The sequence below is a fragment of the Tiliqua scincoides genome, chromosome 4, assembly GCF_035046505.1.
Source record: "Tiliqua scincoides isolate rTilSci1 chromosome 4, rTilSci1.hap2, whole genome shotgun sequence".
NCBI classification, from domain to species: domain Eukaryota; kingdom Metazoa; phylum Chordata; class Lepidosauria; order Squamata; family Scincidae; genus Tiliqua; species Tiliqua scincoides.
Window position 1 is genome coordinate 103,252,690 of NC_089824.1, and position 13,477 is coordinate 103,266,166.

Genomic DNA, 13,477 nt, shown 5'->3' on the forward strand with positions numbered 1-13,477 from the left:
GCCTTCAGAGCCTAATTAAATACACCAATTTCAAAGCCCCTTTGGAGAGCCCAAGCCTATGCATGTCTACTCAGAAGTAAACCCCTTTGTAGTCAATGGGGCTTACTCTGAGGTAAGTGTGGATAGAATTCCAGCTTGAGTTCTCCCCCTTCCGTTTTCCAGGAGGTGGGGAAAGACGCACAGAGCTCTGAGGACCCGATCCTGTGCATGTCGACTCAGAAGTAAGCCCCATTCTAGCCAATGGGGCTTACTCCCAGGAAAGTGTGGCTAGGACTGTAGCCTTTGCTGGGCGACCACTGGTTTCCTTCTGTCCAGGCTTCCCTGTCAATCAAGCAGAGGGCGGAGCCAGCTGCAGGTTCCGAGCCGACTAACGAAACCCCCCCCCCCGCGTTACCCAGCTCCCGGAACCTTTTGCGCCCTCTTCTCGCGAGACCAGCTCCTCTTCTCGCGAGAATAGCCGCAATCTCCGCTGTGCGAAGGATTCATAGGATAGCATATCCTTCCGCCGGCCGTCTCTCAGGACGCGCCCGGGGGAGGCGAGCCCGCCCGCTTGAGTGCGGGCAGCTGCTTCCTGCCAACCGTCACCCGCCTCCCCCTGCCGCCGACCGTTCTTGTAACCGCCACGCCATCTCGCAGCGCCCCAGCGAGCCGTCGCAGGAGAGCGCATGCGTGGCGCTGGCCGCTCGACTCGGCGGAGGAATCCCTCCGGCTCGGGATGCTGTAGCGTCATAAAGAACTCCGCGCGGGGTGATGCGGCCGGCGCAGCTGCAGGGCTGAGCGGCGTCAATAAGCGGAGAGCGCGGGGGCCTCGCCTGCGCCGCCAGGGAGGGCAGGAGGAGGGAAACAGCGCCGGTGGGGAGAGAAGGAGAAGCGTCCGTCCGCCCGCCCGCCCGCCCGCCAGGCCGGCTCCCGTCGTCACGGTCACGCTCCCGCTTCCGCCGAACTGCCGCCTGCTCCCTCCGCAGCCGGAAAAGAGTCCCCCTCCTTCCTTTCCTCCTTCCTGCCTGCTGCCTCCCCGCGCGCCGCCCTCCACAGGCTCCGCCGCCGCGATGGCGCTGAAGAGAATCCACAAGGTAGGGCGAAGCCTTCGCCGGGAGCGCGGCTCGCAGGCCCCCCGCCGGGAGCGCGGCAGCGGAGGCCTGCCTCCGCGGCGCCTTATGTAAGCCGGGCCGCCGCCGGAGTGGCTCTCCTGCGCTGGGCCCGTCGAAGTCCCCTCCCTCCCTCGCTGGCGCCGGCGCCGGCACCGCGCAGCCGCTTAGGCCCGCGGGCGTTCCTCGGGGGGCTCTGGAAGGGCCCACGCTCCCCCCGCACTCCCTGGATCGGGGCCCCCCACGGTGCTCCAGGGGGGTCTTTTGTTTGCTTGGAGGGCGGCTCTTCCTCCAGGAGGCCGCGCAGTGGCCTCTTCCCCCTCCCCAGCAGTCAGGTGTGGCCCCCCTCTCGGAAAGGCAGGCCGCCCTCCCTTCAGCACGGAATCTGGGTGCTGCCTGGGGGGTCCGCAGCCAGATCCGCTGAGGCCAGCCGTGTCCCAGGGGCCTCCTTACCTGGGACTGCGCAGGGCTGTGGCCTCCCTTCCCCATTCAGCACTGCACAGCCTTCCTCTTTCCCCTGCAAGGCAAGGAGTGAACCTTCTCCTCTGCTTTGCTGGCACAAAGGAAAAACGTCTGCAGCCACCAGAGACGAGGGTCACACTTGCCTCAGCCTCGGCCTCCTGTACCCCCACCCCATAGTGTGCCCCCGTCAGTAGTCCTCCTGTTTTTCGCTTCTGTTCCAGCTGCCCTCGCTCACTTCTGATCTCTTGGACTCCACCTCTGCCTCTGTGCCTCTCGCAGGTTGAGATTCTTCCACTTCACCTGCAAAAATGTCCTCTAAACAATCTGTCTCAACAGTCTTTTCCTTCCTCGAGGTGACGTGAGGCTGCAGTCCTGTACTCCCAAGGGAGTCTCATTCAACTCATTGGGACTTACTCCCAAGTAAACATGAGTGGGAGTTAGATTTCTCATTACCTGCCTGTCTTGAATTGGATAATATTGGTCAGTATAATCATTGTCAGGGCAGCTGGCAAAATGTGTTGAAAGGCTGCATGTGGAAGTTAGTACAAAATCAGCCACTTGAGTTACACATTAGAGCACATAACTTACACAGGGCAACACACATTTTGCTTCCTTAAACATTACGCCAATTCCTGGGTATATTTGAGGTGCTGATTCCAAAAGTGGCATCCGTTTTGCCATGTCACTTCTAGTTTTGGAGACACGGCGTAGCCTCTTTAGTGAACGGTTCAAGCAGCTTCCTCATGAGGAAGCTACTCGAACTGATCACTAAAGAGGCTACGCCGTGTCTCCAAAACTAGACGCGGTAGGTCAAAGTGGATGCCATTTTTGGAATTGGCACCCCAAATTCATATCAAACCACCATAAAGTTTGGGAAAAACTTTTCTGACCCTCAGTTTTGTAGGCCTGCATTATTAACAGTATTTATATACCACTTTTCTGCAAAAGTTCACAAAGCAGTTTACAGAGAAAAATTGAGTAACTAATGGCTCCCTGTCCCAAAAGGGCTCACAATCTAAAAAATGCAAAACACCAGCAGACAGCCACTAGAAAAGACACTGCTGGGGTGAAGAGGGCCACTTACTTTCCCCCTGCTAAATAGAAGAGGAGCACCCACTTGAAAAAGTGCCTCTTACCCAATTAGCAAGGGTGGGCATAGCCTCTAGGCCTAAAACCTGTTGCAGGGTGAATTTCCCCTTCCTTCTAAGGCTTTGGTGGCTTTTATAATTGCAATTCTGAATTTGGCAAATGTTCCAACTTTTACCAGATTCTTAAAACCATGCAAATAATGAAAGGACAGTCTTTGTATTTCAGACCTGATTATGCCATTCACACTGCGTATTTGAGGTATAGGTATTTCCAGAGATGAGGAATATGGAAAGAATGGCAGTATTGATTTTTACAAAAAAATGGTGATGGCTAGTTATATTTAATAATGGGTATTGTACCATAAAGGGGATAACTTTCAGCTTGTTTTAGTGGTAAGGATAAGGATAGTGGCCTTGCCTACCTCCCTTTAAAGTTTTCTTATTAAGGCTGAGAAGCAACAAATTCAGGAAATTCAACAGGCTTTGTGTTATGCATACTGAAGCTTTCATGACTGCAGTGTCCAATTAAAAATGTCCAGACTTGAAACCATGGTCCAACAGAGTACCTTTCACCTGACTTTTCCCCTGTCTATGGAGGGAATTTTCAAAGGTTCCATGATCCAAAGATCACCACCATTTTTGTGAATATGTAAATGTTTGGGTTTGTACAATTGGTTAACCCAAATGGTTTGTTAGAAGGTATATGAGTGGCATAATTCCACTTTTGAGAGGAATCACAGATCCCTAGATTTGTGTGAGCTAATAAGTTGTTAATTTGTTTTTAAGATACAGGTGGGACCTCTTTATCTGCAGATTCAAGACCCACAGTTTTACCTCACCACGGACGCCAAACCTGCTGTCCTCCAAATGTGATCGAAGTTATGCACTGGTTGTGTTCGGATGCCCTTCTGAGAGCCAAGAAGGCTGTATGCAACCTCCTGGACCCTCAGGAGGCCTTCTGAGGTCTCTGGAAAGTTGAACATCGGCAGTGCCAATTTTTGGCCTTCTGGAGACCTTCCGGTCACGCACAGCCTCCCCGGCCCTCAGAAGGGCCTCTGAACATGAATGGAGCACGTTTCTGCTCATGTTTGGAGGACAGCAGTTGGGGAGATCTGCAGGTTATCTCCAGATTTCGGTATCCGTGGAGGTCCTGGGAGTGGATCCCCGTGGATACTGAGGCACCACCTATACCTGGAAATCTAAATGCATCCAAAATACAGAGCACAGAATACTGTGCTTTTTGGTTTTGTTTAGCACTTAGTTTTTTTAATTACAATTGGAGCATGTGCTAATAAACTAGTAAACATTTGATTGCCCAGCACTTGACCATGGTCAAACATTCCATGAAGTCAAGATCAACCTTATGTAAATGGCCGCATAGCTTCTTAATTGTACTGTGGGAGCATTTAATTATAATGGGCCTCTTGCTTCCCAGCCCTAGGGAAATTGGTCTATCTCACACAAAGGTATTCTGCCTGCTCTCCTTCCAGTTAAACCACATGGTTCTATTGGCCATGTATGGTAACTATGGACATCTCTGAACATCTCAGGAGGAAATCCAGAGATAGCTGTCATGAAACCATTCTGTGTGGTATGTGGCTGCCAGCTCAGGTTTGTCAGCAAACACATCCTACTTGTTAGGGAGTTATGGGCACATGTCCTTGTGAAGCCAGGTTTCTAAACACATCAGTAGTGTTACACGTTACAATTTTAGATGTGCACCCAAACAAGCAACTAGTGTAATAACCCTCAGTGGTACTGATTACAACTGTCTAGGAGTTGTGACTAATGCTGTTGCATTGGCTCTGCAGTGGAAGGCATCCTGTATGATCTGGCATGGTACTCTGTAAAAGTTCTGCAGTTCAAATATGTTGTACGTTCGATATTTTATACCTAACCAAGGGCACTGAACAATTCAAAGTGCAACTTACAGTGCAATCCAATGCATGCCTATTTAGAAGTAAGGCCCATTGTGGTCATTTGGGCTTACTCCCAGGAAAGTGTGCATAGGATTGGGAGGGGCTGTAGCTCAGTGACAGAGAATATCCTTGATGTGCAGAAGATTCTGAGTTCAATCTTCAGAGGAAAAAAATCCTGTCTGAAGTTCACCTCCAGTCAGTGTTGACCATACTAAAGTTGATGGATCCTTGCTGTGACTTGGTATAAGGCAGCTGCCTATATGACTGTTGAAAGTAGTGGAATTTAAATGTCACTAACATGTTCCATTAGTTTTAGTTGGAACTTGGGTACAACTGAGTCAGCTAGATTGGGACTGGGGTTGGAATGGTATTTTTTAATACCATGTTTTTACCAGGATGAAAACCTAGTTGTTTATAAGAACGTGATCCCAGTTCAAGAATTAACACTTCCTGTTGTAATTTTGTCTTGTTGAGAGATACGATGATGCTGATCAGTTTGAATTGCACATTCAAATTGTGATTGCAAAAAATATCAGATTCACAAATGAAACATGGGAAATATGAACATGAAAATTTTAGAAGTGTATTGGGGGGAAAAAACCTTACATCTAAGTAAAGTATAAACTACTAAGAAACTTCTTTTGTCTTCAGAATTGTATTGACAAACCAGAGAAGTCACTGGTAATGCTGGCACTCAAGTACTTATATATTCCATTAAAAAAGTAGGATGTGTGTAAAAATAAAACGCATTCAAGGAGTTCAGTCCTTTTCCACTCAATTCTTGTATTTCTAAAGGAAAAATCAATTTATACATAGCCTTACATGCTTTGTATTTGGATTGATCAAATACAGTTTTTAAGAAACCGATCTCTAGATCCTTGCTATCTACATGAATTCCTAAAACACCTGTTTGGGTCAAGTGGGTTCTTGCTGCCCATTCTTCCTCATACTGAAAATAGCATTGAACGCGATCATTTATACTAGCGAAGTTCAGTTGCTGGAACTGCAGGCTGACTAGCCAGCCTACCTTCCCGAGACACAACTGCATCTGTTGTGTCTGCAAATGCTTAGAGCAGGGGTGTCCAAACTTTTTGACAGGAGGGCCACATAATCTCTCTGACACTGTCAGGGGACTGGGGGGGGGGGAGAATTAATTCACATGTCAAATTTACATAAATTTGCACAAATCAATACATTAGAGATGGAACTTATATGAATGAATGAAGGTCTTGTAATAGCTCAAGACCTATAAAAGGCCTTGCGCAAAGCAAGGCCAGCCTTTCCTTCACTGCTGCTGCTGCATCACAGACATAAAACAATAGGCAGTGGAGGGAGCCCTCGTCCCACAGCTCATGCAACAGTCGCCTTCAAGCTGAGAGCAGTTGCCCTGGGTCAGCACGAGCTCCAGCAAGTCTCTGGAGGGCCACAGTCTCATTGGAGATTGAGGGCTCCCTGTGGGCTAGATTGGGAGTCCTAGAGGGCCTTAAGTGGCTCCCGGGCTGGGGTTTGGGCACGCCTGGCTTAGAGCGCAGAGTTAGCTTCAACAAAAATTGCAGCTTTCACTTCGGAATATGGAAAAACCTTTTTTTGTTTGCTTAGCTAATGTATATTGCTAAGCAAATGGTGCTGTGCTGTCTTGTTTTGTGTTTGATGTACTGATTGGCTGGTAGGAAATGCTTTATAGAGGAGTGAGAAATTAAGGATCAAAACTTCATTTCCCCCTTTCAAAATGGCCTGTTGTCACAAATCCTATTCTTTGACAGTCCTATCAGTTGCTGAGATTTGCAATGAAGAGGGCTGCATGACACCACTCGTAGTGCCAGATTTTGTCAAGCTACATTCAGTTGCTTACTCTTGGCATATAGATTCAGTTGAGGTTCATATTTTGTTTCAGTAAACCGGAAGTGTCAAAACTTGTTTTCATTCAGCAGCTTGATGGCACTTTCTGGCCCTCGGCAGGTGCCATGAATGCCATCATTAAGCAGGAAGTGACATCACTAAGCAGGTGATGACTAGAATTAAGCACTTTGTTCTCACCTAGGAACTCATTAGCTACAAATGGCAAAAGAAAAAAATATGAAAGTCTTGATCATATTTTCAAGCTATGAGAGAGCTCAGATATCACATGGACTGCTGTTTTAGCAATGCTGCTTCTGTCAAGGTGTTGCTCTGCTTCTTAGCAACTGAGAGGAGCTCTGCAAAGTGACACCTCAGCAGAAGTGGTGCTGTTGAAAGGGCAACCTGCATTCTACTTGGGCTCTCCCAGTGCCTCTGCAGTGCCTCCCTTCTCCCTTTCTAACCTCTCTTGGCCTGCCCCTCCCCCTGTACCATTCCTTCCCTTCTGAGACTGCCTCCTGTCTGTCCTTCCCAGCACCATGGGAGAAACAGTGCTGCTGAAAGGGCAGCCCATATAATGCTGCCCTTTTCAGTGCTGCTTCTGCTGTTGCATCACTTTGCAGCTAAGTAGCTGAGAGCAGCTGATGGTGGTCTGGTCCTGGGAGAGCCCAATTATTACATGGGCCAGAAAAGAGTGAGGTGGGCCATTTCTGACCTGTTGGCCTTACCCTTGCAGTGGACTGTTATGAAGCTGTAATACAGTGGGCCCTCTATCTGCAGGTTTGGCACCCACAAATTTGAGTCAGTGTGGGTGCTGAGCCTGCATCTGGAGGACCTCAGGATGTGACCACAAGTGCCTTCTGGTTTCAACTGGGAGGTGTTCTGAGGTGTGGGGAGGTTGCTCATAGCCTCAGATAGCCTCTTGAGTGCTTCAGAGAAGCACTTCCATTTGCTGGGTGGCCCCCCTTGAATTTAATTACCTGTGGAATTTGGGGGTTCCGAGAATAGATCCCCCATGGATGCTGTGGGCCCATGGTAACTGGGTATATTTTCACCTTTTTCCATTTGCTTGATCAATATGGGGGTGCTGTATGTGTATCATGTTGAAAGCTAATTTTTTTCTTGGAAAATTGCTAGTGCTGTTTTAACTATTGTCTAACCAGACAATTGACTAAGGGTCCAGTTCTAGCCAACTTTCCAGCACTGGCATAGCTGTACCAGTGGGGCATGTTCTGCATTCTGGGTGGCAGTCACGAAGGCCTCGTCAAGGTAAGGGAATGTTTGTTCCCTTACCTTGGAGCTGCATTGCCCTTACCTTGGTGCTGGAAAGTTGGTTAGGATTTCACCCTTTATTTGACGACCTGAGTGCCGACTCTAGTTTTAATCTTTAGTGCTGCCCTAATTTTAGATCAGTTCTTATCCTGAAGGTATAGCAGCATCATAACATTTGTTAGTTTCTTGAAATGAAAGGAGAGTGGATATTTCATTTTTGAAACACAACCTTGTGTAGTGGCATTACTGCTGCTAGTTCCAGCTGTATGGGTGTGGGATAATTTATAGAAATGTGCAACTTTGAAGTCCTAGAAAGAGAAAATTGGGTGTGTGGACGAGAAATTGAAATATGATATGCACTGTCTTTCTTCTTCCAAAGATATGAAATACAGGGCAATTCAAGAAAAAGTTCACATGCTTTATAGCAGAGGTTCTCAAAGTCCTACTTGGAGTCCGAGAACCCTGTAAGTCTTTGTGTGGGCGGGAGGGGGGGCACCACAATCATGCTGCTGCTGGGAAGGTAAGAATTTTTCTAACTTATGTGGGAGTTGCTATGGCTCTGCGAAGGGTCTGTGACCTTCGTGTCTCTGAAGTTCTGTAAAAAGAGAAAAAACCATTTCCTGTTTTGTTGTGAAACTAGAAGTGGTTTTTTCTTTTTACAGGACTTCAGAGGCGCAAGGAAGGCTGCAGAGGGGGTCGCAGACTCCCCAGTCCTTTGGAGAGCCGTGGCAACTCCAGGTAAGTTAGAAAAACTCTTTCTAACCAGCAGCAGTGCAGTCGGGGTGATCACATGCTGCTGATTTCTTGGCCACTGCCGTAAGGGGAAAATGGCCTTTTTCTGGTTCTCCTGGTGGGTCATGACCCACCAGTTTTGGAATCACTGCTTTATAGTATAAAACTTATTATGCTACAATTCACACACGTACTGCATATTACATTGGTGTGCTGTGAATGGTCTGCAGGAGTTTAGTGGATTTATTTATTAAATATTTATTAATACAGTCATTGAAAGATGTGAGCCCCCTATCTGCAGCATGGTGTGCCTTGTCATTTGTCAAAAGACTGATGGGAGTGCCCTGTCAGGATGAGATGAGAGAGGTTGAAAATCACTGCCCTAGAGACTGGTTTATAAATGCCAAGGGGTGTGGCTATAATGGTGATTGGGAGCAATGTCCAAAGGGTTGTTTATCCCTTGTTGCACATGGCATAATCTGCCCTGTCCGTTTTGTGACCAATAAAAAATTGGGTCACAACCCATTGGTGGGTCCTTGACTCAGACTGCTGAATTAAACCTAGGGCCCAGTCCTATCCACCTTTCCAGTGCGGATGCAACCGCAATGCAGGCTTGAGGATAGGGAACAATCCCCTACCTGGAGGAGGCCTTCATGATTGCCCTCTCACTGCAGGATGCAGCGCTTACCCCATTGACATGGCTGCACTGGTGCTGGAAAATCGGATAGAATTGCACCCCAAGTGCTCAAAATGTTTCTTACTGGTGTCTATATGCTGCTGACATCGTTGACTAAGGGATCTGTAGATATCAACCAATGTATGTACGAAGATTGTTTCTGACATTTCTTCAGTTGCTTCTCTTAGATCAGGGGGTCTCTAAACTTTTCAGCCAAAGGGCCGCATCAAATATCTGGCACAGTGTTGAGGGCCGGGAAAAAAATTAAATATAAAATTTAAATAAGTACATTAGAGATGGAACTTAGACGAATGAATAAATGAATGGGCTCAAATGTCCAGGACTTCTCCAAGCACTAACACAGACCAAGAAATAAAGTACACACTTAAATGGACCCCCACTTCCCCATCCCATAAGCACAACCCTGGTTGTGTTTGGTCAACAGGGCTAGAGGCTCTCAGGGGATCAGAGGCTGGCTGCGGGCCAGATAGAAGCTTGCCGTGGGCCGCATCTGGCCCCTGGGCTGGAGTTTGGAGACCCCTGCCTTAGATGTTTGAGTGTTGCAGGTTGTTTCTCAAACAACTGTTAAAATATATCAGTGTAAGAAACAGAATTACAAGCTGCTGCAACCTAAGTATCCAAATATATCTTATTGTCAGGAGGAAAATTTGGAATAAAATATGTTGCAAATAAAAACCCATTAACTTTGTTGTAAACGATAGATTTTATTTGAGCTTAAAAAGAACATGTAGATCTGTTACGCAGAATAGAAGAAACATTTTAAAGAGAATTTAGAATAAACAAATCTCTAATCAAAGAGTATAATTTATACTATAACATAATCAAGAAGTAGCAATGCATTTAGAATTTTAACTTTTCATGCTACTGATGAGTTCTTGGTTTTATCCAAATACACAAGCAGTGTCATAATTTTAAATAAGGATGGCTGATTTTGTGTTAATTACCTGCTCCATCCCAGACAATATCCTTGGAAAATAATAGCTTAGCAAGTTTTCCTCTTATTCAGATTGACACCTGAATAGTCCTTAGCCAGGACATAGAAAGCTACCTCATACAAAGTTGCACAATTGGTTCATCTAGTCAGTACTGCTGATGCTTGCCTGGCAGCAGTTTTTCAGGGTTTCAGACCAGAATGCTTATCTGTGCTACCTGGAGATTGAACCTGTATGTGAGGAAGCTGTCTTACAACTTAGCCATGGTCGCTTCCTTGTTCTGCACTTTCACTTTCTGCTTCGTGGACTTCAGAAAATGGAAGGCTTGTAGGAATGGAAATAACTTTTTCATATGCAATGTTTTTGTTGTATGTGTTGTCATATACACTCAGCTTATTTCACTTGATGTAGAAGATGGAGGAACCTGAGCCATGTGAGAACCAAGAGGCTTGGCAGTACAAAGTCTTTATCATGATGTTGTTGGAGCTGTATGCTTGCAGGGTCCAATCCAATCAACTTTCCGGTGCTGATGCAGCTGCAAATGTTCCCTTAACTTGAGGAGGTCTCAAGAATTTAGTGTGCGCCCCATTGGCATGGCTGCATCAGTGCTTGAATGTTGGAGAGGATTGGGCCCACAGATTCCCAGATAACACTCCTGTATCAAAACCTGAAGATGTTCTGCAGTTTAGAACTTTTGAAAAATGGTCTTAGCAAGGTCAAGTCTCAATAATGTTGTTTAGTAACTTAGTCACATGCTTTAGTTGTGCTGCTATTATTTTTATTATTACAATTCTGAATCTTGGATTAAAGAGATTTCCAGTAGTAGTCTTTAACACTTCCTTAAAGTGTTTCACTTATCTCTCTGAAAGAACATAAAATTTTTTCGAGGTCTTCAGTTTTCAAGATTTTTATGTCAGGAGACATAAAATTTGTGGAGGGAAGTGACTAAGCAAAGCAAACACCCCTTGCTTTTGAGTCTCTCTGATAGTGCGGCAACAGATGGCCAGTACTGGTTGTAGGGGCAGTCCTGTCCTGAGCTGCCTGGGGGCACGCAGCTGTGCCAAAAATGGCTACTGCTGCATCCTGCGTGCCCAAGGCAGCCTCAGGCAGCACTTCCGGAGAAGGCGACTTTTGTCCCCTTCCCCTGGGTAAGCACAGTAGCCCTGTAATCCCAAAAGTGGGTGGTGAATCAAGTGCCTTCATGTCAGGGGGTGAGCCCAGCAACAGAGCAGAGCTCCACCGGTCCTACCTCTCTGCTCCCTCCCCCATCCTCCACCCACCTCCCTGACATGCCTCCCCTGCCCCACCTCCCCCCATACTTCCACTTACCTCTCCACAGCTTGGCTGTCCATATAACCGCTGAGTGGCAGAGGTCAGGGGCTCACCCAGTCGTAGCCCAGTGCCAGCCAGCGCTGGGCTACCACCAGTGCTCACCCAGCAGTAGTGTCCACAAAGGTGCCTTATGACTCTTTGGCGACAGTGTGCGGTGGCAGTGAGCCGGCACGCTGATCCCAGGATTGGGCTCCGAGTGATGTAGAATTTTTGTAAATTTTGAAGTTGTGCAGAAAAATGTTTTTTTTCCCATGGAGGGAAAACATTTTTGGGGGACGGTGGATATATGCATATTGGATCTAAACTTTGCTACTTTATGAACATAAATGTGATTTATCCAGCAAAATTGTACTGGATGGGCATGCTAAAGTAGAAATTCCTTAGTTTTATTCAGACAATAATTACAAATATGTCTGATATTGGAGATGGAACAGCAAACTCCTGCAACCCAATGGTACATAAACTCCTGAATTTTTGCCAGTTATAAATAGGTGGGAAAATTTTTTAAATAGAAACCGTCATGATAGGGGTAAAAGGAAGAGCTTTTTTAAAAAAAGTCTGAATGTTTTGTTTTAAAAACAGACTACACCTGCTTGCCAGAGGCAGCAGTGGGCATAGCATATAAACAAAAATCCTTCTTTCAGCCTACTTCCAGCATTGGAAGATTTAAAAAACTTAGAATTTCTCTCCAACCTGTTAGCAAATGATGATGTTAAGCGCCAAAGTACACTGAAAGTTTTAAGAGGTGTGGTTGAAACCAGAAGCCCCTCTTCTTTGACAAAGTGCTGCTTGGGGGGATGAGAACAGACAGACTTGTTCCTTTCATGCTGTTTGGTTGCTGAAAATTGCCCCCCCCCCCATATGTTGCTATTTGCTGCAAGTAACAGCTTCTTGGTAAACACATCCAGAGGAAGGGGTAATCCTCCTTATACTGTGATTCTGATCAGGATTGGGATCAAAGCTGCTTTTAAGCTTGCCTCTAAAATCAGTTAGTTGAATGTGTAGCTTGGTCCTGAGTTAATGCAAGTAAATATTACAAAACTTCATCATGTACAGTAAATGTTATGTTGTGAATAAAATAAGCTACATGGAACTGGTATATTATTTGAACAATAAGTAATATAGCCTTGAAAATTGCTTGTTACAAGTAGTACTGTGTGTAGAACTAATTGTGTAGTTCTGTGGATTAATAGTGTCAAGAGGTCAAAATGAAGGAAATATTGACTTTATCCACCTTGTTGCAAGAAGAGTTTCACAATGAGTTTCACAATGGAGAGAGGTGAAAAGCGGTGTGCCCCAAGGATCTGTCCTGGGACCGGTGCTTTTCAACCTCTTCATAAATGACCTGAAGACAGGGTTGAGCAGTGAAGTGGCTAAGTTTGCGGACGACACCAAACTTTTCCGAGTGGTAAAGACCAGAAGTGATTGTGAGGAGCTCCAGAAGGATCTGTCCAGACTGGCAGAATGGGCAGCAAAATGGCAGATGCGCTTCAATGTCAGTAAGTGTAAAGTCATGCACATTGGGGCAAAAAATCAAAACTTTAGATATAGGCTGATGGGTTCTGAGCTGTCTGTGACAGATCAGGAGAGAGATCTTGGGGTGGTGGTGGACAGGTCGATGAAAGTGTCGACCCAATGTGCGGCAGCAGTGAAGAAGGCCAATTCTATGCTTGGGATCATTAGGAAGGGTATTGAGAACAAAACGGCTAGTATTATAATGCCGTTGTACAAATCGATGGTAAGGCCACACCTGGAGTATTGTGTCCAGTTCTGGTCGCCTCATCTCAAAAAAGACATAGTGGAAATGGAAAAGGTGCAAAAGAGAGCGACTAAGATGATTACGGGGCTGGGGCACCTTCCTTATGAGGAAAGGCTACGGCGTTTGGGCCTCTTCAGCCTAGAAAAGAGACGCTTGAGGGGGGACATGATTGAGACATACAAAATTATGCAGGGGATGGACAGAGTGGATAGGGAGATGCTCTTTACACTCTCACATAATACCAGAACCAGGGGACATCCACTAAAATTGAGTGTTGGGCGGGTTAGGACAGACAAAAGAAAATATTTCTTTACTCAGCGTGTGGTCGGTCTGTGGAACTCCTTGCCACAGGATGTGGTG

At 46.4% G+C, this 13,477-nt stretch overlaps 1 protein-coding gene across 1 annotated transcript in view; it reads left to right on the forward strand.

Annotated features, from left to right (window-relative positions):
- Positions 1–527: 527 nt before the first annotated feature.
- UBE2D2 (ubiquitin conjugating enzyme E2 D2) overlaps positions 528–13,477 on the forward strand; it is a 36,973-nt gene continuing 24,023 nt past the window's right edge. The window contains exon 1 of the mRNA XM_066625187.1: positions 528–1,073. Within this exon, the coding sequence (XP_066481284.1) occupies positions 666–1,073 (408 nt within the window). The 5' untranslated portion in view covers positions 528–665. The remainder of the gene's footprint in view (positions 1,074–13,477) is intronic.